The sequence below is a fragment of the Aquarana catesbeiana genome, linkage group LG04, assembly GCF_042186555.1.
Source record: "Aquarana catesbeiana isolate 2022-GZ linkage group LG04, ASM4218655v1, whole genome shotgun sequence".
NCBI classification, from domain to species: Eukaryota; Metazoa; Chordata; class Amphibia; order Anura; family Ranidae; genus Aquarana; species Aquarana catesbeiana.
Genome location: NC_133327.1, coordinates 418,068,756 through 418,094,194, shown reverse-complemented (window position 1 = coordinate 418,094,194; position 25,439 = coordinate 418,068,756). Strand labels below are relative to the sequence as shown.

Sequence of the window (25,439 nt, the reverse complement as noted above, 5' to 3'; positions counted from 1 at the left end):
GACACAGGCATTCCCCAAGGCACATTTACTCCGCATCAGGCCGAGCGCAGAATAGCAGTAACAATTACTGAATTATTGCTCAGCAGTGGGTGCATTTTTTCCTTGTAAAGTACCTCTGCATTTGTGCTTAGGACTATGTATTCCAGAAGGGAAGTACAAATTCCTCAAAGAGATGACCAAAGGTATCGCCTTCAGGCTTTGAGGACCCTAGTCTCACCCCAGCAATGCCATCCTCCCCTGAAGATCTGGAGGTAGCTGATCAGGGTGAGCCATCGGGTTTTTTAAGTGTTGTAACTATTTCCAACACTTCAGCCCCTGTCTACATTACTGAGGATGTTTTCTCCTCAGCTTTGGTGGGGCTGGAGGAAATACTGACTGCTCTAATCGCATCTTCCCAGCATGGGAGAAAGCGCGATAGGTTCCCTGCTACCGCCCAGGACCCTCAAGCAGAGGATCGGTGGGCAGGGGAGGATGAGGCCCCCTCAGGGGACCGTGAGGAGGCTGACTCCTCTTCCGAGGAGTCAATTGTGAAAGAGCCTTTTTCAGCTTCACAATCTGAAAAATTGCTGGTGCAAAATGAAATATACAGTAAATTGATGCGGCTATTTCCTCTGTGAATAAAAATTTAACCTCTCAGGTAGACAATGCTCAAATGCTTAAGGGTCCAACCGATAAAAGATTGGAATTCCTGTTGAAAAGCTCATTTTCTTTGGCAGGAACAGTAACTCAACCTGCAGTGGCGGCAATAGGTGTATGTCAATCCCTGAAGGACCAGTTGAGACAGGTGCTCAAGGTCATCCCTGATCAACAGGCACGGGATTTAGCCGAGCTACCAGGGGCATTATGTTTTGCTATTGACGCTATTAGAGATTCTATCCTTCAGGCTTCACGCCTGACGCTTGTACTTGTGCATATGCGTAGGATCTTAGGGTTGAAAAATTGGTCAGCCGAAGCACCATGCAAAAAACTCCTGGCTGGTTTTCCTTTTCACGGTGAACGGCTGATTGGAGAGGATTTGGATAAATATATCCAGAAAATTTTAAGTGGGAAAAGTACCCTTTTGCCAATTAAGAAAAGGAATAAATGTCCTTCATTTAAATGGGCTCCTTCTCCAGGGTCAGGGGCGTCAGCCTCTAGGCAGTCGCGACGGCCTCTGCCATGAGGTTCAAGGGTTAAACCTCAGGGTCAACCTCAGGGACAGAAGAAGTCCTGGGGAAGGAAACGTACAAAGCAGAATGCTAAGGCCTCTTTGTGAAGGGGTGCCCCCGCTCGCACAAGTGGAGGGGAAGACTTCTGCAGTTCTCAAGGGTCTGGCAGGAAGAATTTTGGGATAGATGGGTGCTCTCCACAGTAGCTCTGGGTTACAAACTAGAGTTCCGGGAGTTTCCGTCTCCTCGTTTTCTGAGGTCAAATGTGTCCAAAAATCCAGAGAAAAAGAAGTCTCTCTTTCAAGCTTTAGACTGGCTTTCAAGGAGTGATCATGGAGGTTCCCACGGAAGAGCAGGGGTTGGGGATTTATTCAAACCTCTTCATGGTGCCAAAACCAAACAGGGGATGTCAGACCCATTCTAGATCTGAACCGATTCCTAAGGATCCGCTCATTTTGCATGGAATCAATCAGGTCAGTAGTTTCCATCCTGCAAGGAGGAGAGCTTCTGGCATCAATCGACATCAAGGATGCATACCTGTATGTGCCCATTTTTCCTGCTCATCAGAAATTTCTACGTTTCGAGGTAGAAAAACTCAATTTTCAGTTCGTAGCTTTGCCTTTCGAACTAGCCACTGCACCCGGGTGTTCACAAAAGTTCTAGCCCCTCCTATGGCCAGACTAAGGGCTCAGGGTATAACAGTTATTGCATACCTAGACGACCTGCTCTTGATAGACAGGTCAGTAGCCCCGCTTATACAAAAGCATGGTCACCACAGTCAACTACCTGGAAAGCCTAGGTTGGGTTTTCAACCTAGAGAAATCTTCCTTAAAACCATTAAGAAGGCTAGAATACTTGGGTAGGATCATAGATACAGACCAGAAAAGAGTATTGTTGCCACAAGCAAAGATCAGCGCCATAAAAGGAGCTGGTCCGGGTTGTCAGGGTAGATCGTGTCTTCGTTCAAAGCCATTCTCTATGCGCAGTTTCATTTGAGACTGCTGCAACACAGTATCCTATCCTATTTGGAACAAAAATGTCCAAGCCTTAGACCTCCCAATGCATCTATCTCGAAGGGTGCGCCAGAGCCTCAGTTGGTGGTGGTTAACCAAGAATCTGTAGAAGGGGAAATCCTTCTTACCGGTCACATGGAAAGTGGTAACAACAGATGCCAGCCTTTCAGGTTGGGGAGCAGTCCTGGAGGAGGTGACTGCCCAGGGGAAGTGGTTCAGATCCGAAAGGACCTTGCCCATCAATATTCTAGAGATTCAGGCAGCACGCTTGGCTCTGAGGGCCTGGACATTCAGATTACAGAATTGTCCTGTCAGAATCCAATCCGACAATGCCACGGCAGTGGCCTATATCAATCACCAGGGGGGCACAAGAAGTCTTGCGGCCCAGAGAGAGGTAAACCATATACTAGCTTGGGCAGAAAATCATGTTCCTTGCCTATCGGCAGTCTTCATTCCTGGAATAGAAAATTGGCAGGTGGACTACTTGAGTCACCAGCAGTTGTTCCCGGGGGAATGGTCCCTTCACCCCGATATCTTCCTGGCAATATGCCAGAGATGGTAGACCTATTCGCGTCCAGGTTCAACTAAAGGATCAAAAACTTTGTGTCAAGAACAAGGGAACAGATGCCTTGGTGACCCTGTGGGATCAGTTTTCACTGATTTATGCATTCCCTCTTATTCTGCTGCTTCCACGACTCCTTCACAGGATCAAGCAGGAAAGAAAGTCGCTGGTTCTTTTGGCCCCGGCGTAGCCCAGAAGATCTTGGTATGCAGAGATCGTAAAGATGGCGATAGGGGACCCATGGACCCTTCCATCACGTCCGGACCTGCTCTCACAGGGTCTGGTATTCCATCCTACCTTACAAGCGCTAAATTTAATGGTTTGGCTATTGAAACCCAAATTCTGAGGAAGCGTGGGCTGTCAGGATCAGTTGTATCTACTTTGATTAATTCAAGAAAGCCGGCCTCCAGAATCATATATTATAGAATCTGAAAGGCATATGTTTCCTGGTGTGAATCCAGGGGTTGGCATCCCAGAAAGTATGTCATAGGTAGAATCCTTGCCTTTCTACAAATAGGGTTAGAGATGAAGCTGGCCTTGATTACTATCAAAGGCCAGATCTCGGCCTTATCGGTATCGTTTCAACGACCACTTGCGTTGCATTCTTTGGTCTGTAACTTTTTACAGGGGGGTAACGCGGCTTATTCCACCGTTTAAGCCACCCCTGAACCCTTGGGACTTGAATTTAGTTCTGTTGGTATTACAGAAACAGCCTTTTGAGCTGATAGGACATATTTCCTTGGTCCTTTTGAGAAGGAGCTAGTTTTTCTGGTAGCCATATCTTCTGCAAGAAGGGTTTTAGAGTTGGCTGGTCTTTCTTGTAAAGAGCCATATTTAATTATTCACGAGGATATTGTAGTATTGCGTCCTTAACTTTCTACCAAAGGTAGTGTCAGGTTTTCATCTAAACCAGGATATTTTTACAAGGGGTGTGATACTTATATTATTATACATATATATTTATATATAAACCAAAGAAGGGGGGATAGGATTGGGACTTTAAATGAGGCCTATAGGTGTGTATAATAATATAAGTATATTGCATGAAGGGAACCTGAGTGTCACAAACCCCTGGGGGCAGTTCATGGTAGTGATATTAAGAGAGCATAATTAAGCAATATAATATAGCATTTATGATGTAGAAATACAAGCATAAAAATTCAACATCAGTTGATATAATCATAATAAATGTAATAATCAAGAATTAATCACTAGGACATGATTTGTGACAAACAGTAAAATTCATGACCGCAAAGGAGTACAATTTAAACAAAAATGGTATATACAGAATTTGCATGATTAGTACAAGCAAAGAACATGATTAATTGGAATTGGTTGGAACAAGCATAACTTGGCATCACTAGATGAACACTCTACACGTTTCATGACCTTTCGCCAGTCGTCAGGAGTTGGATGCATGCGTTGTACTATAAAGTAATGAAACATGAAATAATTTTAATGGTTAACTAGGTATTAGGCCCTAAAGATGAAAGATAAAAGTGAAAACTCTGTTACTTACAGAGTGTCCCATAGATGGAGAACAGTTCCAGGGGTGGAGTTGTGCGGGGGTCTGGTAGAGGTGCTCTCAACCTGGACTGAAGCGGGAATAACCAGATAAATTCCAGAGAGGACACAGCCACAGAGGCGGGTCGATGGTCACTGAGTATGTATGTATGATGCATGCTGGATGCAAAGTTAGCATTTAATAAAATCTGTGTGACATCGGGAAGAAAAGAAATATTAAAGAAAAAAAGGGAAAGTACAAAGAAGGGGAAGGCGAAATGGAAGAATGAAAAAGTGAGGATGTGTGTGTGGAAAGAAAATACGTGTTAAATGGATAGGTGAATGGAGTAAATGGATGAAGAGCCTGTTTTTTTATTTGTGTCTCCCCCCCCCCCCCCAGATAGCATTGCTTTGGGACATCCCATATAGTTATTACTATGGCTCTGTGTCCCGTGATGTACGATAAAGAAGATTTTTATAACAGCTTACCTGTAAAATCCTTTTCTTGGAGTACATCACTGGACACAGAGGTCCCTCCCCTCTTTGGTTACACGTGTATTGCTTGGCTTCAAAACTGAGGTACTCCCAGTAATAGGAGGGGTTATATAGGGAGTGAACTTCCTGTCTTAGGGCGTGCCAGTGTCCATCACCTAAAGGTGGCCTATATACCATATAGTTAATACTATGTCTCTGTGTCCCGTGATGTACTCCAAGAAAAGGATTTTACAGGTAAGCTGTTATAAAAAGCCTATTTTATACTACTAATTGCAGCGATCAGCTACTTAAAAATGGGCCTGCGTTAGTGTGGCGGGCGATCTGACACTGCCACTAACCTCATCAGTGACATTTATACAGCGAAAAGTGATAATACTATATGCTGTCACTGTACTAATGACACTGGCTGGGAAAGGGTTAGCATCTAGGGTAATGTGTGTAAAGTGTGCTGCTTTTTCTACCTGATCTCTAAGTTTCTCATTCCTGCTTTGCAGGGATGAGAACCACAGAGATCGTTCCCTGTGTGGAGAGTTCTGTGTTGAATGTCAACACAGAGCTCTGAGCTGTGAAAATACACAGCCGATCAGCATGTCCAGGCTGCAAATCATTGGCCAGGACTTGCTGACAGGATCATGCTGTGTACAACCACAGTGGGTGCTGTGTGCGCCCTACACCCGGAAGTAGGCAACAACGTACCAGTATGTCGCTTTGCCTAAAGTGGCCACTCGTCTGCAGCACAATGCGGGCGGACGATCGCTAAGTGGGTTGACTAAGCATGTTTTCTGCTTAGTCTTTAAGGAAATACAGACTATTGATGCTATATAAACACAATGTGGTTAATCTAACCTGCAATTTTTTTGTATTTATTAATGCTTTATAGGTGTATATACCAGATATTTACAAAATGTGTTATTGTTATTTACCCATTACATTGACTGGTGGTTGTGTCCAAACGTCTCTTACGCTTTACAACATTATTTCAGATGTTTCCATTTGATCATTCCATGCCGATTGCTGACTCCTTGTTCTAGAGCTCATTCTCCTTTGTAAACTAATTTAAACACTTAGTTATTTAAGGTTTGAGTCACAAAATGGCTTTTTTTTATTCACAGATGAAGTGAGAGATAACGGTCAGGAGACTGATGAAGAAAAAAGCATCTCTAAACGAGTGTATGATGATAGCCTAGCTTTAGGTGTTTATGTCCATCGGGCTGATAAATTGAAGACTGACCTTTTGACATCTCGGCCCATGGTCAAGATTTACCTAATTGACCAAAAAACTGGTGAATATGTCAAGAAAGAATACAGGTAATTTTATTTTTGCTCTTTGAAATCAAAAGCTTTATTTTGGATTATTCCTACGTTTTGGGCTGCTAGTCCTTGCTGAGTGCCCTTGTAAGAGTCTCTTGTGTGGCTTGTAATTTTTTTAATTTGACTATGAAATGCACTCTTTTTAATGGGACTCATTTTCTTCTATACACATATCCTGTTCTTTTGACACAGTACACCTAACATTAGGGGTGCGCATCTTCACTGGTCTCACGATTCGATTACGATTATCTGGTCAATGATTCGATTCCATTCCGCGATGCATCAGGATTACCGACAAGCTCCCACTTCAGCTTGGGCCGCCTAGGCGACCCTTCCACCCTGCAATCTTCTGGGACACATCACAGTTCCCAACAGATTGCCCGGCTATGCGGGAAAGCGCAGTGAGACATGCACACCCGGCTGTGAAGCTGCAAGCTGTCTTAGCCGGATGCCCACAGTAGTATTGCCAGCGCCGTGGACAGCCACTGTGCCTGTCAAATGCAGCCACTTGTGCCCATCAAATGCAGCCACTTGTGCCCGTCAAATGCAGCCACTTGTGCCCGTCAAATGCTGCCACTTGTGCCCATCAAACCCAGCCACTTGTGCCCAACTGCCCGTCAAACACAGCCACTTGTGCCCGTCAAATGCAGCCACTTGTGCCCGTCAAATGCAGCCACTTGTGCCCGTCAAACAGAGCCACTTGTGCCAGTCAAACGCAGCCACTTGTGCCCGTCAAACGCAGCCACTTGTGCCCGTCAAACGCAGCCACTTGTGCCCGTCAAACGCAGCCACTTGTGCCCGTCAAATGCAGCCACTTGTGCCTGTCAAAAGCAGCCACCTGTGCCCATCAAATGCAGCCATTTGTGCCCAACTGCCCGCCAAACGCAGCCACTTGTGCCCGCCAAACGCAGCCACTTGTGCCCGTCAAACGCAGCCACTTGTGCCCGTCAAATGCAGCCACTTGTGCCCGTCAAACGCAGCCACTTGTGCCAGTCAAACGCAGCCACTTGTGCCCGTCAAACACAGCCATCACTTCACTAACCCCCCCACAATGCATGGGCCACCCCTGGTGCTGACAGTTCCTTGGCATTCCTGTTTGCACCTTCCAGCACACTAGGAGTTAACAGTGGAATGTGCACAGGATAGCCAGGGACCTGTCAGCACGGAGCGAGAGGTGTAAGAGTACACATTTGTACTCTACTTACTGTTTTTAAAATTACTTTCTTTTAATAAATGCGGTGTTACAATGAATGCTGTGCCCCACTGTACTGTATGTGCTTTTTGAAAAAATATGTCACTTCATACCAAATTTCACAGTAAATACATCCCACTCATGTGACTCCCGCCCCCCCCCCCCCCCCGCCTCTCTCCGCTCTCCTCTCATGTCTCTCCTGAGTCCTGACGTCAGCGGGGAATTCTTAGCCCTGCCCGCCTCTCTTCTGATACGATAGCTGTAGTCAGCGGGTGGGCTGAGACTTACCTGCTGACGTCAGGACTCAGGAGACGTGAGAGGAGAGCGGAGAGAGGCGGGGGGGGGGTGGGAGTCACATGAGCGGGATGTATTTACTGTGAAATTTGGTATGAAGTGACATATTTTTTTCAAAAAGCACATACAGCGGTGCACTTCATTCATTGTAACATGGCATTTATTAAAATAAAGTAATTTTAAAAATATGCTCCGAGCGCTTTCCCGGGAGGGGCGGGGCTAGTCGTCATGACGTCACTCACAATCGATTTTACGGTCCTTATGCATCAATGCCGCATCGGGGACTCCCGAATCGCGATGCATCGATGCAACAATTAATTTCAGCACCCCTACCTAACATGTACTAACATCATTATGTATGTGATTAATTGGGAGTGTTTAAGCACAATAAGGGGAATTTATCAAAACGGGAGCAGCCAGATGTTTGATTTACAAAGCTTAGAGTAGAACTAAAGGCAAAACCCTTTTTTTTTTCATTCTTGATGAAGAAGGTTATAATCACTGTCAGGTTTTTTTTTTGCCATCTATGTCCCATTGGGGAAACTTCCCTTGAGTTCCTGTTCCATAGCCAAAACAAAAAGTGAGAGGAAATCACACTAAAGAAGCCTTTTGCAACCTTTTCAACACAAAGGAACTCTTGAAGTGCTAAAAGTTACTATATCTGCAACTAATGATTCATTAGTGTGATGGTCAGTGGGAAGCATACTCCTTACAGTTGTGGTCACTGGGAAGAATTCCCCCAATTACAGATAGCTAAAAAGATCAATGGTGTCAGTGGGAACTTATCTGAGAGGCAGAAATCACTCATTTCTCATGGAACCCCTTACAACCTTTGGAGGAACCCTAAGGTTTCATCGAACTGTAGTTGAGAAACCTTGCTCTAAATTAAGGGAATCCCTGGTTGTCACCAGAACTAGTGGCCCTATTGGAAGAGTTCCCTTCTGCTACTTTTCTAGAGACAACCCAAAGTGTGGGATTTTTTTTTTACTTTCACTGTTGATAACTAAACATGACAACCTAGAAAGGGTGAACCCTCCTAACTGGGGCACAGGCAGCAATAAAAACCTAAAGGGGATCTAAACCCTCTCCATTCTATCTAAAACAAAAAAAAAATACTTTACTTAACTAAACAAATTGAAGATAGAAACTAATGGCAGATTGTCTGCTCCAGACAACTTGAATTTCTTTTTCATATATCATGGGACACAGAGCTTAGGCTAATATTCATTACCTGCTGGGTTATACTTCATCTTCAGGTGAATGGACACTGGTATAACAAAGGTCTTTTAGACAGGAAGTGATCCCCTATATAACCCCTCCCATACAGGAAGTACTTCAGTGTTTTACCAGTGTCTGCAAGGTGGATGGCACGGTTGTTTGAGCTCTCTGAGCTCCAGGTCTCTAGTCCCACAAACGGTTCTTAAATGAATCAAGGGATTGGCCGATCGGATCCATTTGACACAGGCTTTATATGCTTAGATAAATGGTACCCGAGCCTCGCAAAGAAGACTCAAGATCCTGCGAGGTTTTTCCTGTAATGCAGCCTCTGGGAGCTGAACCCTGCAAAGTGGAATCCTGGACACTACAGCGCCAAGGCATTCCTGCAGGGTGCTGTACAGGTCCAAGGGAGTGGACCCTAAACATGAAAAGGGTACCCAGTCCTTGAAAGTCTTCAAGTGACAGGAACCCGCTGTGAAGGGTGAAGATTGAGCTCTTAGTTTCTAAGCTGCCCTGCGCCTGGATGGGTAAGGGAAACCCCATTATTATTATTATTATTATTATTATTATTATTATGGGGTGTCCCAGTGATTGTAGCAAACTGTAAAGCTAGCTAGAAGCTGGACACCTGTGTGCGGTGACCATACGGGGGAGTTTTTGGGCTAGCTGTGGTGTTTTTCAAAGTGTACCTTTTTTGCTTGTGTCTGGCTGTTTTTTACCTGTATGAAAAACGCATGGCACACGTGCATTCGCAAAAGCGCCCCTGGGCTCCTCTGAAGGACCAGAGGCTTCCGGGCAATCTGAGCCGCTGTGCTTTTCTGGGATTGTGCCTACAGTCAACGCTGCTGCTGCTTCACCCTTTATCACTAAGGATGAACTGTCCTCAGCCCTAGCCGGGTTAGAGCACAGGATTGCTGGCATGATTGCCTCCATCCCGCAGGGTGGCAAGAAGCATGACAGGTCCCCCTCCCCGGAGCCTTCTACTCTTGAGCAGGAATGGGTTGAGGATGGGGAAGAGCTTAAAGCTCAGGATACGGTGGATGGCCTGGTGGATGAGTCTGCTTCTGAGCAATCTAGACAAGAATATATCCAGTTGGTGTCTGCCACTCAATCACAGAGGCTTTTGATCCTGACTCTTACCGAAATGGTTCGTTCTGCCTTTAAGTTGCCTCTTGCAGAGGTCACTGAGCCTCCCTGGTCCTCTTTGGCCACACTGGCTTTCCCCTTACACCCTCTGTTGGAACAGGCGGTGTATGCTAATTGGGAACATCCTGACAGGATTTTTGTTCCTCCTAAGAGGTTTTCCCTTTTATATCCCATGCATGAAAAGTTTGTTAAGAAGTGGAGCATGCCAGCCATAGATTCGGCAGTCTCTTCCTTAAACAAGAACTTAACTTGTCCAGTAGATAACGCACAGGGCTTGAAAGACCCTGTTGACAAGAAATTGGAGTCATTATTAAAGGCTTTCCTTTTCTTTGGCCAGTTCAGCTATTCAGCCAGCTGGTCCAGCAATTGGTATCTGCCAGTCCGTAAAGGATCAGATCAGACAGTCCGACAGGGCCTAACCAGGAAGATGATCTGCCTGAAAATAAGGCAGATATTCCTCGAGCGCTGTATTTTGCTGTTGATGCCTTAAAGGATTCAATACAGCAGGTTTCTCGTTAGGCTCTCTTGTCTGTACATATGAGCAGGCTTTTGTGAACTGGTCAGCCGAGCTTCCTTGTAAGAAGTTATTGGCAGGTTTCCCCTTTCATGGGGAACATTTATTTGGTGATCATTTGGACAAATATATATCCAAAAGATTTCCGGAGGGAAGAGTTCTCTACTTCCTGTGAAGAAAAGCACCAGGCTTCCCCCATTTAAAATCTCAGAGACTGCTTCCTCAAATGTCTCAGTGCCAAGGCAGTTCCACCACCAACAGGGCACTAGGGCCAGGGAGGGGCAAGCCGCAAGGCCAGGGCCAGAAAGAGCCTTGGGTTCAAAATTTTTCTAAACCCAGCACCAAGCCCTCCTTTTGAGGGGACGCCCCCACTCCATCGGGTGGGGGGGAAGGCTGCTGCACTTTGCGGATATTTGGAGAACAATAGTTCAGGATGAGTGGGTCACCTCAACTATATCCCGCGGTTACAAGCTGGAGTTACGGGGGTTCCCCCTCAGAGGTTTTTAAGATCCAATGTTCCCTCGGATCCTCCAAAAAGAGACTTATTGCTTCAGGCACTACATCATTTTAAAAGAAAAATAGAATTGTGCTAAACCATAAAATCATAAATAATTATCAGTTATATAGATTCCAATTCAATATAAAGTCCACCAGTGCTCAAATAATACAGTCCATCCACATGTGGGATGGCGTCTTCCGACGCTGTCAAAGTTGTGTTGAATCCACCACCAATTAGAAGAAATCACTTCTTATCAGATTGCCATGATCCCCCGTTACAGAGGATCAGGGTAAGCATTTGTAGTTAAACACAGCATGGTTCCAATACACAGTAAGCACGCTCAAAGGTCCTCGAGCAGCCTCTTATAAGCTCAGACCGATGGGTGGGTGGGCGGGCATGGTACATAAAAGATGAAGGCTCCAAATAGTGTAAAACCTTTTACATTTATTAAAACTTTAAAATAGAAAGCATTACACTTACAATGGTAGTGTCAGTATGAGCCTCAAGTCTAATGTGCCAACCGGTGCACAAACAGACAAACCCGTCCTTCCTGGAAACGAACAGTAGACACAAGGTGATGTCAGCGCGTCGCTCCTCCCTACGCATTTCATCAGAGATGACGTCCAGGGGCACGGGCGGTGCGCTGCGTCACCTCCCTTTATACAGAACTTAACTAATCAGGTCTCTTTCTTAGTCGTGACTCGCCCAGCGGACATGCGCGGTAGCGTGAACACAATCTCTAATGAGAATATCCATCACGCTATCGAGCCCAGTCAAAAAAAATGTCTGTAGTTTAAACAATCATGCATATAGATGCATAAAAGACCACTGCTTATCTTAAGCTCCCAAATATTTGTTATGTGACTCATCCATAATAGGACACAATAAGGAGATAAAAAATTTGGGATGATCCTCCTTCCCGCAAAAGTAAAACGGAAGTGGGTCCAATGTTTGCACTGGTGCCATACTCAGCACTTAAAGCAAAGTGACACCTAGTGGCCAAAAATGTAAATTACCACCTATCTGCAGAATTAGTCTGCAAATATCTAATATAAAAACCTATAAAAAACTATGTCAGCCCGGGAACCAGTGCCATACTCGGCGCTTAAGCGAAGTGACACCTAGTGGACAAAATGTAAATTACAACTTATCTGCAGAATTAATTTACAAAATGCCTATTCTATCAAATTTTTTTTTTTATGGCCAAATGGGAGGAGGACGTCATCTATGCCCACAATAGACCAGAGGTGGTCTTGTGGGCAAGATATATTGATGACGTCCTCCTCCTATGGGACGGCAGTGAGTCTGATCTACATAGCTTTATGGAACTCCTCAATGAGAACAGTAGGGGCATTAAACTCAACTTTGAGACCAGCTTGGAGGAAATTAATTTCCTTGATCTTAAAATCACAGTGAACGAGGAGAGGTTTGTCACGTCCACTTTTTTCAAGCCGACTGACAGAAACTCATACATCCCTCTAGACAGTTGTCACTATGAACCATGGCTAAAAGCTGTCCCCAGGGTCAATTTATGCGCCTGAGGCGCAACTGCACTGGAGTGGATGCTTTTGACAACCAAGCATCTGTCCTTTTTAGTGGGTTTGTGGAAAAGGGATATGACCTAGCTGCGGCTGTAAAATCCACACGGGAGGTGGACAGAATGTCGCTAGCTCCAGGTGGAGCTAAAGGACGTGTGTGGCACGGGCGCTGACTAGAGACACGGCGGCCATCTTATTGGTTTGAAACAATGCTTGTTTCTATATGCTTGGTGGTTCTGTCATCAATGTGAGTGTATCAGCCTTTTTATTAAACATCTTATTCATTTGGATGTCTGCGCAATGAGCCCTTTTACCTCTTGTACCTTTATGTGGATGCTGAAGTGATCCAGTGAAGCGTAAGATTAGAGCAGTCTTTGGGTGCATTCTATTCGTGTGGAGAGGAATAGGCTATAGACTATCAGTGGAGTGGATCGATTGATGCAGAGGGACTGCTTGGGGCCATTAATCAATATTTTACATTGTGTGTACCCTACACACTGACGGTAAGGGTCACTTGTTTTGGGTGCTGGTGGTCTCTATTATATTTGTCTCTAAAGTTTCTTAGTGGGAGCAGGTTAAAATTGGTGCTTTTTCCCCTTCTATCTAAACTTAGTCTCAAGAGGATGCGGTAGCTGCATCATGCCTCCTAGGTCATGCCTGCTAGGTCTTTTTATTAACGGCTTGATAGTTATGTTTTTTTTTTTTTGTTTAAAAGGGCACCGCCCCCTGGGGATCTTTGAATTTTAGTGGCTAAAAGCTTGGTCTGCTGAATCTGCTTATAAGACGCATCTTCTGTGTTCCTTTTTTGATGGTGGATGACTGTTTGGGGAATCCCTTGATAAATTAATCAAGGAAGTCACTGGGAAAAAGTTACTCCTACCCCACAAGCAAAGACACAAGTCTGCAGCAGTGTTGCCAACCCCCCAAAGTGAAATTTACTGGCAGGATGCCAAAATTTACAAACGGCACCAATTTTTTTGCTGACAAAAAAAACATGAAATTTACTGACAGAGCTGCATTGTTTACTGCCACTGCAAAAAAGTACCTAAATGCCTGTTTTCAGTGCTAAACAGTGCAAATATCAATATTTAAACGATAAACATGTTGCTAGTGCTATTTGCAATGTGTTTAAGTTAAACAAAAGTCAACAACAATATTTCTCCATTTACATGGAACAGGAGGGGGTCAGAGGCTGCGTGGACATGGTACGGGGGGGGTCAGAGGTTGCGTGGACATGGTACGGGGGGTCAGAGGCTGCGTGGACATGGTACTGTGGGTCAGAGGCTGCGTGGACATGGCACAGGGGGGATCAGAGGCTGCTTGGACATGGCACAGGGGGGGTCAGAGGCTGCTTGGACATGGCACAGGGGGGGTCAGAGGCTGCTTGGACATGGCACAGGGGAGGGTCAGAGGCTGCTTAGACATGGCACGGGGGGTCAGAGGCTGCTTGGACATGGCACGGGGGGGTCAAAGGCTGCTTGGACATGGCACAAGGGGGGTCAGAGGCTGCTTGGACATGGCACAGGGGGGGTCAGAGGCTGCTTGGACATGGCACGGTGGGGGTCAGAGGCTGCTTGGACATGGCACGGTGGGTGTCAGAGGCTGCTTGGACATGGCACGGTGGGGGTCAGGGGCTGCTTGGACATGGCACAGGGGGGTCAGAGGCTGCTTGGACATGGCACGGGAGGTCAGGGGCTGCTTGGACATGGCACAGGGGGGGGTCAGAGGCTGCTTGGACATGGCACAGGGGAGGGTCAGAGGCTGCTTGGACATGGCACAGGGGAGGGTCAGAGGCTGCTTGGACATGGCACGGGGGGGGGGGGTCAGAGGCTGCTTGGACATGGCACGGGGGGGTCAGAGGCTGCTTGGACATGGCACAGGGAGGTCAGAGGCTGTGTGTGTAGTGTTCTATTGAATGGCTGATCAGCACAATTCAAATCAGTTTCATTCTGACTGACCTGGAGTGGAGAGTGGATGATCATTGATCAGTCAGGCCAGCGCAGCGGCGCTCTGTTCAGCACTCCCGAGTCCCTCCCTCCGTTCCAGGCAGAGACAGACCGACCGAGGACCGACCTCCTCGACCACCTCCTCCTCTGCTGTGGTGAGATGAACGTGGCGCCTGACATTCAAAAATGGCGCCAGGTGGCGCCATCACTTCACTGCGCATGTGCCCGCCCTTACCGAGCATGTACGAGATTTCCCGAACGCGGCCGGCTTCAGAATGGCGCATTCGCAGTTGTGCTGTCGGCCAGCACCCATATTTTTTACGGGCACAGTTGCCCGTAATGGACATTTACGGGCGGCGCGAAAACGGCTGAAATTTACGGGCTGCCCGTAAATTAATGGAGGGTTGGCAACACTGGGCTGCAGCCACTAATTATGCTCATTGACAGGGTTCTTTTCACTCTCCGCAGGTGTCACACTTCCTTTTGTCCACCAAGTCTGCCTAGAAGTCCTGTGTAAATTTAGAAAAACAAGAAAGATTGCCTTTAGGTGCAGTATCATAAGACTATTTTTATTAAAAGCAGGCTAACACTAGCCACTCACATGATGCAGGAGATGAGAGGGATCATATAGGTAATTCTGCTGGGCTGTAGGGTCACTAGGAGTGCGATCAGTAGCCTCCAGGAGCAGTCCGGGGAGTTAAAGGAGGACCTAGAAATTAAGCATGTTTCAAATCTTTCCGTCGTAAGTCCGCCAGACCCAGTTCATGACGGAAAGCCCGTTTGTCTGTATGCTGGTCCGATGGACCAGATACGACGCAAGGGCAGGGTATTGCATCTCGCGCTCGCTGCAATAGGAAAAACACATTTTCTTATTGCGGCAAGCGCGGGGCATACCAGGCCCTTAGGTTTGGTATGGATTTTAAGGGGAACCCCCTACGCCGAAAAAACGGCGTGGGGTCCCCCCCAAAGTCCATACCAGACCCCGATCCGAGCACGCAGCTTGGCTGGTCAGGAAAGGGGGTGGGGACGAGTGAGCGCCCCCCCCCCCCCCGAACCGTACCAGGCCGCATGCCCTCAACATGGGGGGGATGGGTGCTTTGGGGGAGGGGGCGCCCTGCCGGGCCCCCCCACCACAAAGCACCTTGTCCCCATGTTGATGAGAACAAGGGCCTCTACCCGACAACCCTGGCCGCTGGTTGTCGGGGTCTGCGGGCGGGGGGCTTATCGGAATCCGGGAGCCCCCTATAATAAGAGGACCCCCAGATCCCGGCCCCCCACCCTATGTGAATGAGTTCACCTAGGGAAAAAGTGTCAATAAAAAAACACACTACACAGGTTTTTAAAGTAATTTATTAGACAGCTCCAGGAGCGTTTTCTTCCGGCTTTGGGGGTCTTCTTCCGACTTCGGGGGTCCCTCTTCTCCCGGCGTCCAGTTGGTTCTTCTCCGCTCTCTCTGGCCTCTCCTCCGCTATCTTCATGCCGCTCTTTTGCTAGCGGGGGCCCGGACTTCTGGCTTCTTCCCTCTTCTCTTCTTCCGATGTTGACAAGACGGTCTCTCCGGCTGGAATGCTCTCTGAGCGCTCCGATGTGACTTGTATAGGCGGAGACCCCGCCCCCTTATACCGTCACAGTCCCTGGGCATGCTGGGACTGTGACGTTTTAGGGGGCGTGGTCACCGGGTGATGTTGACCACGCCCCTCTAAAACGTCACAGTCCCAGCATGCCCAGGGACTGTGACGGTATAAGGGGGCGGTGTCTCCGCCTATATAAGTCACATCGGAGCACTCAGAGAGCATTCCAGCAGGAGAGGCCGTCGTGTCAACATCGGAAGAAAAGAAGAGGGAAGAAGCCAAGAAGCCAGAAGCCAGAAGTTCGGGCCCCTGCTAGCAAAAGAGCGGCATGAAGATAGCGGAGGAGCCGGAAGAAGAACTGGAACACCGGGAGCAGAGGTTGAACACCGGGAGAAGAGGCCAGAGAGAGTGGAGAAGAACCAACCGGACCCCGGGAGAAGAGGAACCGGAGGGACCCCCCAAGTCGGAAGAAGACCCCCGAAGCCGGAAGCTGTCTAATAAATTACTTTAAAAACCTGTGTAGTGTGTTTTTTTTATTGACACTTTTTCCCTAGGTAGGTGGGTAGGGGTACCATGTACCCCATACTCATTCACATAGGGTGGGGGGGACGGGATCTGAGGACCCTCTTATTATAGGGGGCTCCTGGATTCCGATAAGCCCCCCGCCCGCAGACCCCGACAACCAACGGCCAGGGTTGTCGGGAAGAGGCCCTTGTCCTCATCAACATGGGGACAATGTGCTTTGTGGTGGGCGGGGCCCCGCAGGGTGCCCCCCTCCCCCAAAGCACCCACTCCCCATGTTGAGGGCATGCGGCCTGGTACGGTTCAGGATGGGGGGGGCGCTCGCTCGTCCCCACCCCCTTTCCTGACCGTCCGGGCAGCGTGCTCGGATCGGGGTCTGGTATGGACTTTGGGGGGGACCCCATGCCGTTTTTTCGGCGTAGGGGGTTCCCCTTAAAATCCATACCAGACCTAAGGGCCTGGTATGCCCCGCGACGGGGCTCTCAAGGTGTCAATCTCGCTGATAAAAGCGGCGAGATTGACTTCCTTTTCTAGTCCCGTCGTACCCAAGTCACGTTCAAAATAAACGGACTTGTCCGTGTGTGGGTGAGTCCGTTCATTCGGAAAGTCTGCCGTAACTCCGGCGAAAGTCCGTCGGGAAGACGGGTGGACCTAGCCTGCCGGAAAGTCCAGTCGTGTGTAGGCAAGTCCGTCCGTTCAGAAAGTCCGGCGGTAGTCCGCCGGAAAGTCTGGCGGGAAGAACGTCGGACCTAGTTTCACAGAAAGTCCGGTCGTGTGTATGCGGCATTAGTCTGGGTTCACATCTAAGACAAAGTGGCTGGCTCAGCCTCTCAGCAGCTTGCTGAAAGGCTGAGCCAGCTGCCGTTCCATGCATCTGGGTGGATCCAGACTGTAAAGGACCAGCGGAGTGATGTTAGCCAACAGCAGGTTTTAGCCCACTGTCAGCTGAAATGGGTCACAGGAATGAACTCCTGTGATCCATAGGAGAAGTATAGCCAAAAGAAACAAGTAGAGCTATGCTACAGAGTTTGTTAAAATCCTGGCAGTGTACATTGTTCACCCAGAGGGGGTTGATTTTTTTTTTTTCTCAACATAAGTAGAGTTACACTTTAAAACCTCCAAACAGGTTTCTTTGTGTACCCAAATTTTGTATTGAATTCAACATTTGATTGAGTGGTGTACACAAAGTGATTTTTAATACCTAATACTGCAAAAACTAAGCAAATAATTGTGGATTATAGAAGGTCAAGAAAGATCATTCATTCCCTGGTGTGTTTATACTGTATAGCTCATGAGATGGTGGAAAGGGTGGACATTATCAAATTTTTGGGTGTGCATATTACAAGGGCGTTGTCATGGTCCCAAAATACTTGTTTTCTAGTAAAAAAAAAAAAAAAAAAAAAAAAGCACAGCAGAGTTTGTTTTCCCTTGGGAGATTGAAACAGACTGAATTGCCCTTGAGACTTCTAGTCAGTTTTTATCATTGCTCCATTGAGCATATTCTTCTCCACTGCACTGTAGCTTGGTCTGCTGGCTGCAAGGCTTATGCTACGTACACACAAGCGGACTTTACGGCAGACTTGGTCCGGCGGACTTTTCGACGGACTTTCCGACGCACTTTCCGAATGAACGGACTTGCCTACACATGATCAACCAAAGTCCGACGGATTCGTACGTGATGACGAAGGACTGGACTAAAACAAGGAAGTTCATAGTAGCCAATAGCTGCCCTAGCTTTGGTTTTTGTCCGTCGGACTAGCATACAGACGAGCGAACTTTTCGACCGGACTCGAGTCCGTCGGAAAGATTTGAAACATGTTTCATTTCTAGGTCCATCCAACTTTTGGGAAAAAAAAGTCAGCTGGAGCCCACACACGATCAAATTGATCCGCCGGACCAAGTCTGCCGTAAAGTCCGCTCGTGTGTACGCGGCATTAGGATAACAAGTGCCTATCTCCTGTGGTGAAAGCAGCACAGCGGATCATAGATCTATTGAATTTGAATACAGCATATGCCAGACGATTATAAAAGCCAGTTAAAGCTATTAGTAATGATCCAGTCAATCCAGGCTACAGTGTGTTTTCCTTGTTGCCTCAGGGAAAAGTTACAGGACATTCAAAACGCATCCTAATCGCTTGAAGCATATCTTTCCATAGGGTTGTATTCTCTATATACCCATCAGGAGAAGAGTTTGAAGAATTTCATGTGAAATGTTCAAAAATATATATATATTTTACATTTTTTCCTATATTTAAAGCAGAGCTCCGAAAAAATAAAATTTAAAGTCAGAAACTACAAATACTGTAGCTGCTGACTTTTAATACAAGGGCACTTAGCTGCCCAGGGATTCTGCGAAGTCAGCACCCCAACCGTTGGCTTCGGGTACAGGTGCTGGCATTGCAAGTAAGGGAAACCGGCAGTGAAGCACTGCGCTTTCTGAATGGTCCCGCTGGCTTCTGGGACACCCACAGGTCCCAGAACACAGCGGGGGGGAAAGAGGAGGGGCCAGATATGTTGTAGATCGCTGTGCGATGATTATACCCCAAAGAGGGAATGGGTACCTGTCAAAACCAGGTACCCGTTCCCCCCCGAAATGTGGCAGTAGAGGGGGAGGGGGAGGGTGTGAACAAGCAGAGCTTCCCCTTTTGGGTGGAGCTCCGCTTTAAGGATAGGGCATTGCTTTTACCCAATTATACTTCAAGTGTTGGACAGCCACTCCTAGCATCTCAAGAGCGAGCGCTCTTCCATGCTCCAAACCCACACAGGAGCAGTACTATCTCCCTACCATATAGCAGCAATTTAAAGAGAATTTTTTGTTGAAGTCTTTGGAGATGCATTAAACTTTGCTTTTAAGGAGACTTTATACAGTGAAACATGATGCCAAATAATAACAAAATATAGATTTGGGGTTTACATACACTTTTCTGCATTTTTTTCTATAGTTATAATATAGTTTTAAATGGCAAAGCTGCTCAGATATTCATATAAACAATTTATTTTTGTTCCCATCTAACTGGTAAGGAGTGTTGACAAATTATCTACTTATGTTCCTTAACCAGACAGCCAAAATAATTTGTGGTTATTGCCTGCCCTGCTTAAAGATTGAGTGCTAGTGGGAACCATGCTGTACCTGTGACCTCTTACTATTAGACCATGAGAGTGCTTTAAGAGCATACTAAAAAAAGTTATTGGCCAGTGCATTTCAAACAGGAAATACATTTAAAAGAGCTAATCAGCATGGATTCATGAAGAATCGTTCTTGCCAGACCAATCTATTAACCTTCTATGAAGAAGCGAGTTGCCATCTAGATAAAGGAAGACCTGTAGATGTGGTGTATCTGGATTTTGCAAAGGCATTCGATACAGTTCCCCACAAACGTTTACTGTACAAGCTAAGGTCTAGCGACGTGGACCATAGGGTGAGTACCTGGACTGAAAACTGGCTACAGGGGCGAGTCCAAAGGGTGGTAATAAATGTGGATGTACTCGGAATGGTCTGGTGTGGAAAGTGGGGTCCCCCAAGGATCTGTCCTGGGACCAATCCTGTTTAGTTTATTTTTAAACGATCTGCAGGATGGGATAAACAGCTCAATCTCGGTATTTGCGGATGATACAAAGCAGGGCAATAACGCAGGATGTGGAAACCTTACAAGAAGACCTAAACAAATACATGGCAAATGAGGTTTAATGTTGAAAAATGTAAGGTAATGCATTTGGGTGCCAAAAATTTCAACGCAAGTTACTCGCTAGGGGGAGAACCTCTGGGGGAATCTAAGATGGAAAAGGACCTGGCGGTCCTAGTAGATGATAGGCTCAGCAATGTCCTGCAATGCTAGAATGCTGCAAGCAAAGCCAACAGAATATTGGCATGCATAAAAAAAGGGAATTAACTCCAGAGATAAAACGATAATTCTCCCACTCTACAAGACTCTGATCTGGCCGTATCTTGAGTATGCTATTCAGTTCTGGGCACCTGTCCTCAGGAGGGATGTACTGGAACTGGAGAGAGTCCAGAGAAGAGCAACACAGCTAATAATGGGACTGGAGGACCCCATCTATGGGGAAAGGCTGCAAGCCTTGAACTTATTCTCTCTGGAAAGGAGACGCTTGAGAGCGGATATGATATCAATGTACAAATACCGTACTGGTGACCCTACAATAGGGAAAAAACTTTTTAGTGAAAGGGATTTGATCTTTAAAAAGACACATGGCCATTCACTAAAATTAGAAGAGAAACAGTTTAACCTTAAACTGCATAGAGAGTTCTTTACTGTCAGAGCGGTAAGGATGTAGAATTCTCTTCCACAAGCAGTGGTATTAGCAGGGAGCATCAATAATTTCAAAAAACTATTAGATGGGCACCTTAATGACCACAACACACAGGGATATACAATGTACTATTGACATAAACACACACACACACGTTGAACTGGATGGACTTGGATGTATCTTTTCAACCTCACGACTATGTAACTATGTAATAACTGACCGTTTTTGCACAAGAAAAAAACGCTCCTGTTGGTTTATGGGAACAGAACTGAAGCAAATGTGCTTAGATATGACATGCTGAGGAAGAGGAATAGCTACAAGCTGGTCCCTCCTTTATTTTCAAGTTTCCGACATTTCTTTGAGTATCTGTGGAAGGCATGTTGTGCCTGTAAACAGCCAGTAACTGACAGCTGTGACAAGCTACGGAGGTGGATTGAAGAAGCTTTTGATGATAAGGTTAGATGCAAATGGTACTTATTAAAGTGATTCTAAAGTAAAGATTAAAAAAAAAAAAAATGTTATACTTATCTGCTATGTGCACAGAGCAGCCTTGACGCTCTTCTTTTTGGAACCCCTGCCAACGATTCCTCCCTGCCGAGTGCCCCCAATAGCAAGCTTTTTGCTATAAAGGCACTCGAGCAGGCTCACTCCTGAGCCACACTCTTCGTGTCTATTCACACACAGCGCAAAACTCTCCCCGGCCTGCTCTCTCTCCTCATTGGCTCACTGGTTGTGATTGATAGCAGCAGGAGTCAATTCTACTGCTGTGTGAGCCAATGAGAGAGAGAGACCCAGGAGAGCACATTGCTGGATTGAGTTTGGGCTCAAGTAAGTATGAGGGGGGCTGCTGCGCCCAGAAGGTAGATAGAACACATTAAGGTAAAAACCCTTGACCCTTTAGAACCTTTAGGTAAAAAATAAAACAAAAAAAACACTGCTTTTTTAGTTAATTTTTTTTCCAGATTTTAATAAAGGGAACTTTGGTGCATTGATTACAGTATGAGCAGATTAAAATCTTGTCTTTTGATCTGGTTATAATGTCAGGTCCAGCAATCTGGAAATGAACTCCTTCCTCCACTTTTTTTTTACAGTTTTATCAGTTTAGAGTTACACAGGAGGTGTAATGCTAGAATTATTGTTCTCAAAGCGATACCTCACATGTGTGGTGCAAACAACATTTACATATGTGTGTGTGACCTACATATGCGTTCGCTTCTGCGCAAGAGCACGGTGGACAGGGACGCGTTAAAATGTATTTATTTATTTTTTGCACTGTCCCTTTTTAATTTATTTTTTATTCCTATCACAAGAAATTATAAACATCCCTTGTGATAGAAATAAGGCATGACAGGTACTCTTTATGGAGCCATCTGGGGTATATAATATCCCAGATCTCTCTTTTACCCTGGAAAGCATGAGATAAACAAAAACAAAACATTGATTTCATGCTTTCCAGAGCAAAAAATGGCAGCATTTACATCTGCCAGAACCAGAAGTGACGTGACATTGCTACTGGCCTCCCAGGACCAAAGAGATGGCCTAGGACCATCTGGTTCACGGCCGGCTCTATGATAACCTGATGGCACCCCCGAATCGGATCCCGGGCTCCCCGATCGCACGGGAGAGCCCAGGAGGGGACGTCTAATTAGGCGCTAGGATGGCTTTTACATAAAAATGAATCACTGGCTGAAAAAAAACAATACCTGGTTGATGCCTGTAGCTGCATGATCCCAGGTATAACAACTGAAAGTCAAGGATGTCCAATGGGGGGGGGGGCGTGGTTAAAATTTTGTTTTACTCCTCATTTGAAAAAAAGCATATTTTTCTCCTGTTCTGTCTTTTTGTCTTTGGGATACATAAAAAAGAAATGTTTTCAAAGATGGTACTGACAAAAGAAAGCATTGTTTGTTATCCAAACAGCAGGCCCGTAGTTAAAATGTAAAATTTGCTGTGGTGCTTATAGTGGTTGTAAACCTAGTTACACCACTTGTACCTACAGGTAAGCCTATAATAAGGCTTACTTGTAGGTACTGTAAATATCTCCTAAACCTGCACGGTTTAGGAGATATTTACCATATACTCTTGCTCCAATGTCATCGGCGCATGCGCACTGAAGAAACGTGCCACTGCTGTGACCAGCGGCTCCCACGCGCATCTGCAGAAGTGATGTCATCGTGGCACCCGCCAATCACAGCGCTGGAGCCCGCAAACCCGGAAATAACTCCTGGAGACATGTTGCTGGGCACAGCAGTGTGTGGGCGCTGCAACAGCTTCGATCTAAGGTAAGTATTTCATAATGAGCTAGTATGTGATGTCTTAAAGCGTTGTTTTTTTTCTTTTTTTCTTTTTTTGTTTTTTTTTAGGGTTTACAACCACTTTAAGGTTCAATAGGTGCAGCTGCTCAATAGGTATATATAGAATCTTATCTTCTCAGCACATTTGCAAGTGAGATGAAGTATCCTGTGTTTGCTGTGACCAAAACCTCTTTAGCTCAGTAGCAGTAAATAAGGACTAAATTTCTCTTTTAAACAAAATTTAATTCTGTTTCGCAGTACTGAAGCAGCTTCATCATTGCACGACCAAGAAAGAAATGAATATATTCCCCCTATGTTTACACAACCGTATGACTTCAAGCAGCTAAAGACGCCTGCTCCCGAATGGGATGAGCAAATCATATTTAATGAGCGGTTCACTCATTTTTTGCACATGAAGGAAGAGAGTCCAAATGTTATCATTTTCTTTGAGGTATTGACAATTTTTCACAATTTTTCCAGTGCATGAGTTGTTTTTGTGCCTCCAAAGGTATGTGAGATATGAGTTTGTTTTTTGGATAAGGCAGGTTAACTGCAGGTCAAATGCACCTGTCAGTACATTTTAATGATCTCAGAAACATCTCAAACCTATGTCAATCTAAGGGCTATTAGCACAAGCCAGAACAGTGTTGACACAGGCACAAACCTTAATTATTAAACAAAACCAAAGAAATTCCCTGCTCAACTTACTGACCAACCTGCAACCAACCAAATTATCCTTTCTAACAGTAGGTGTTAAAAACAGGGGTTTAATTTGCACACATTTGCAAATACATGCGTAAGCTACAGAGCCCCATCAAGGCACTGGTGCTCAGTCATTTTGGAACAGGAAGGGGCCATCCTCAAACTGTTTCCACCAAGTTAGGAGCATGAAATTGTCCAAAATTTGTTGGTATGCTGGCGCCTTAAGAGTTCCCTTCACTGGAACTAAGGGGCCAAGCCCAACCTCTGAAAAACAACCCCACACTGTAATCTCCCCTCCACCTAAAAGATTTGGTCCAGTGCACAAAGCAAAGTCCATAAAGACATGGATGAGCGAGTTTGGGGGGGGGGGGTTTGACTGGTCTGCACCTCAACCCATTAGAACACCTTTGGGATGAATTAGAGTGGCAACTGGGAGCCATGCCTTCTCGCTCAACATCAGTGCCTGACCTCAAAAAATGTGCTTCTGGAAGAATGGTCAAACATTTCCTTAGACATACTCCTAAACCTTGTGGACATCCTTCCCAGAAGAGTTGAAGCTGTCAGAAACCATGAATCAGACAGAGACAGAAGTACAGTTAAATCACACATGTTTAATAAAAAAAAGGTAAACAGAGTAAACGTAGTCAAAATATTGCCAGAGTTCAGGAACTGGAACGGATAGTCAGACAAACCAAAACGTCAGGGAGCCAGAAGGAATGTCAGCCAAGCAAGTAAGGCTGAAACAACTAATCGATTAATCGGCAACAAATCGATTATGAAAATAATCGATTACTATTTTCATAATCGATTAATCGGCCAGTAACATAATGGGGTTCAAAAAAACTAAAATGAGCCCTTTATAGTACAAAAAGAGCAAATAATCACTACTGTAAATATTACTTTCACAGTTCTACAGTAAAAAAATTAACCCTACAGTAGTGATTATCTGCTTTTTTTGTACTATAAAGGGCTAATTTTATTTTTTTTAACCCCATTATTTTACTAAACGTCTTAAACCGGGTTCACATCTATGTGTTTTTTGGTGCTTTTTGCAGAAACGCACTACAGTTCATTTACATGGTTTCCTATGGGACACGTTCACATCTATGCTTTTTTCAGCCACTGCGTGTTTGGAAAGGGTCGGTGAATTTTTTTTAACGCAAAACTGTGCTTTTTTTGGTTCAATATACTTCAATAGAGAAGCTACAGAAAAGCATGTAATGCGTTTTTGCAGCAATTTGTGTTTTTTTTATTTGCCCAACAACAAATTGGCCAACAAAATGCAAAAATGCAAATTGCAGCAAAATCACGTGTGCAAAAATCAAAAAGCACAGCAGAAACAGATCACAAGCAAACTGCATAGGTGTGTACCGAGCCTTATGCTGGCCACACGGATCAATTTTCAGACGAGAATATTCATACAAAAAATCTTTATACATTTGCTGAATGAAAGAATGTTGTTTGAAATTTTCACATGCTTTTAACATTTCTGTTTAAAATGAATGTAATTTCTGAAGGAAAACCACATACACTGTCTGAAAATTCCTTTGACCAAGAAGTTTTCTATTATTTCCAAATTTTCCCGTCACTGTGGTTGAAAATTAATGTTAATTTGACCTCACTAACAATTAGAAAATCGAAAACGAAGTTCTTAAAGTTACATTTTTTTTTTTTTGAAGGAAGACATTATTTTTTTTAATAC

The 25,439-nt window shown here is 45.5% G+C and overlaps 1 protein-coding gene across 3 annotated transcripts in view; it reads left to right on the top strand.

Moving 5' to 3' along the window:
* AHI1 (Abelson helper integration site 1) overlaps positions 1-25,439 on the top strand; it is a 458,771-nt gene that overhangs the window by 64,639 nt on the left and 368,693 nt on the right. For all 3 annotated transcript variants that reach the window (XM_073627325.1, XM_073627324.1, XM_073627326.1), the window contains exons 6-7: positions 5,834-6,029; positions 23,294-23,486. In XM_073627325.1, the coding sequence (XP_073483426.1) occupies positions 5,834-6,029; positions 23,294-23,486 (389 nt within the window). The remainder of the gene's footprint in view (positions 1-5,833; positions 6,030-23,293; positions 23,487-25,439) is intronic.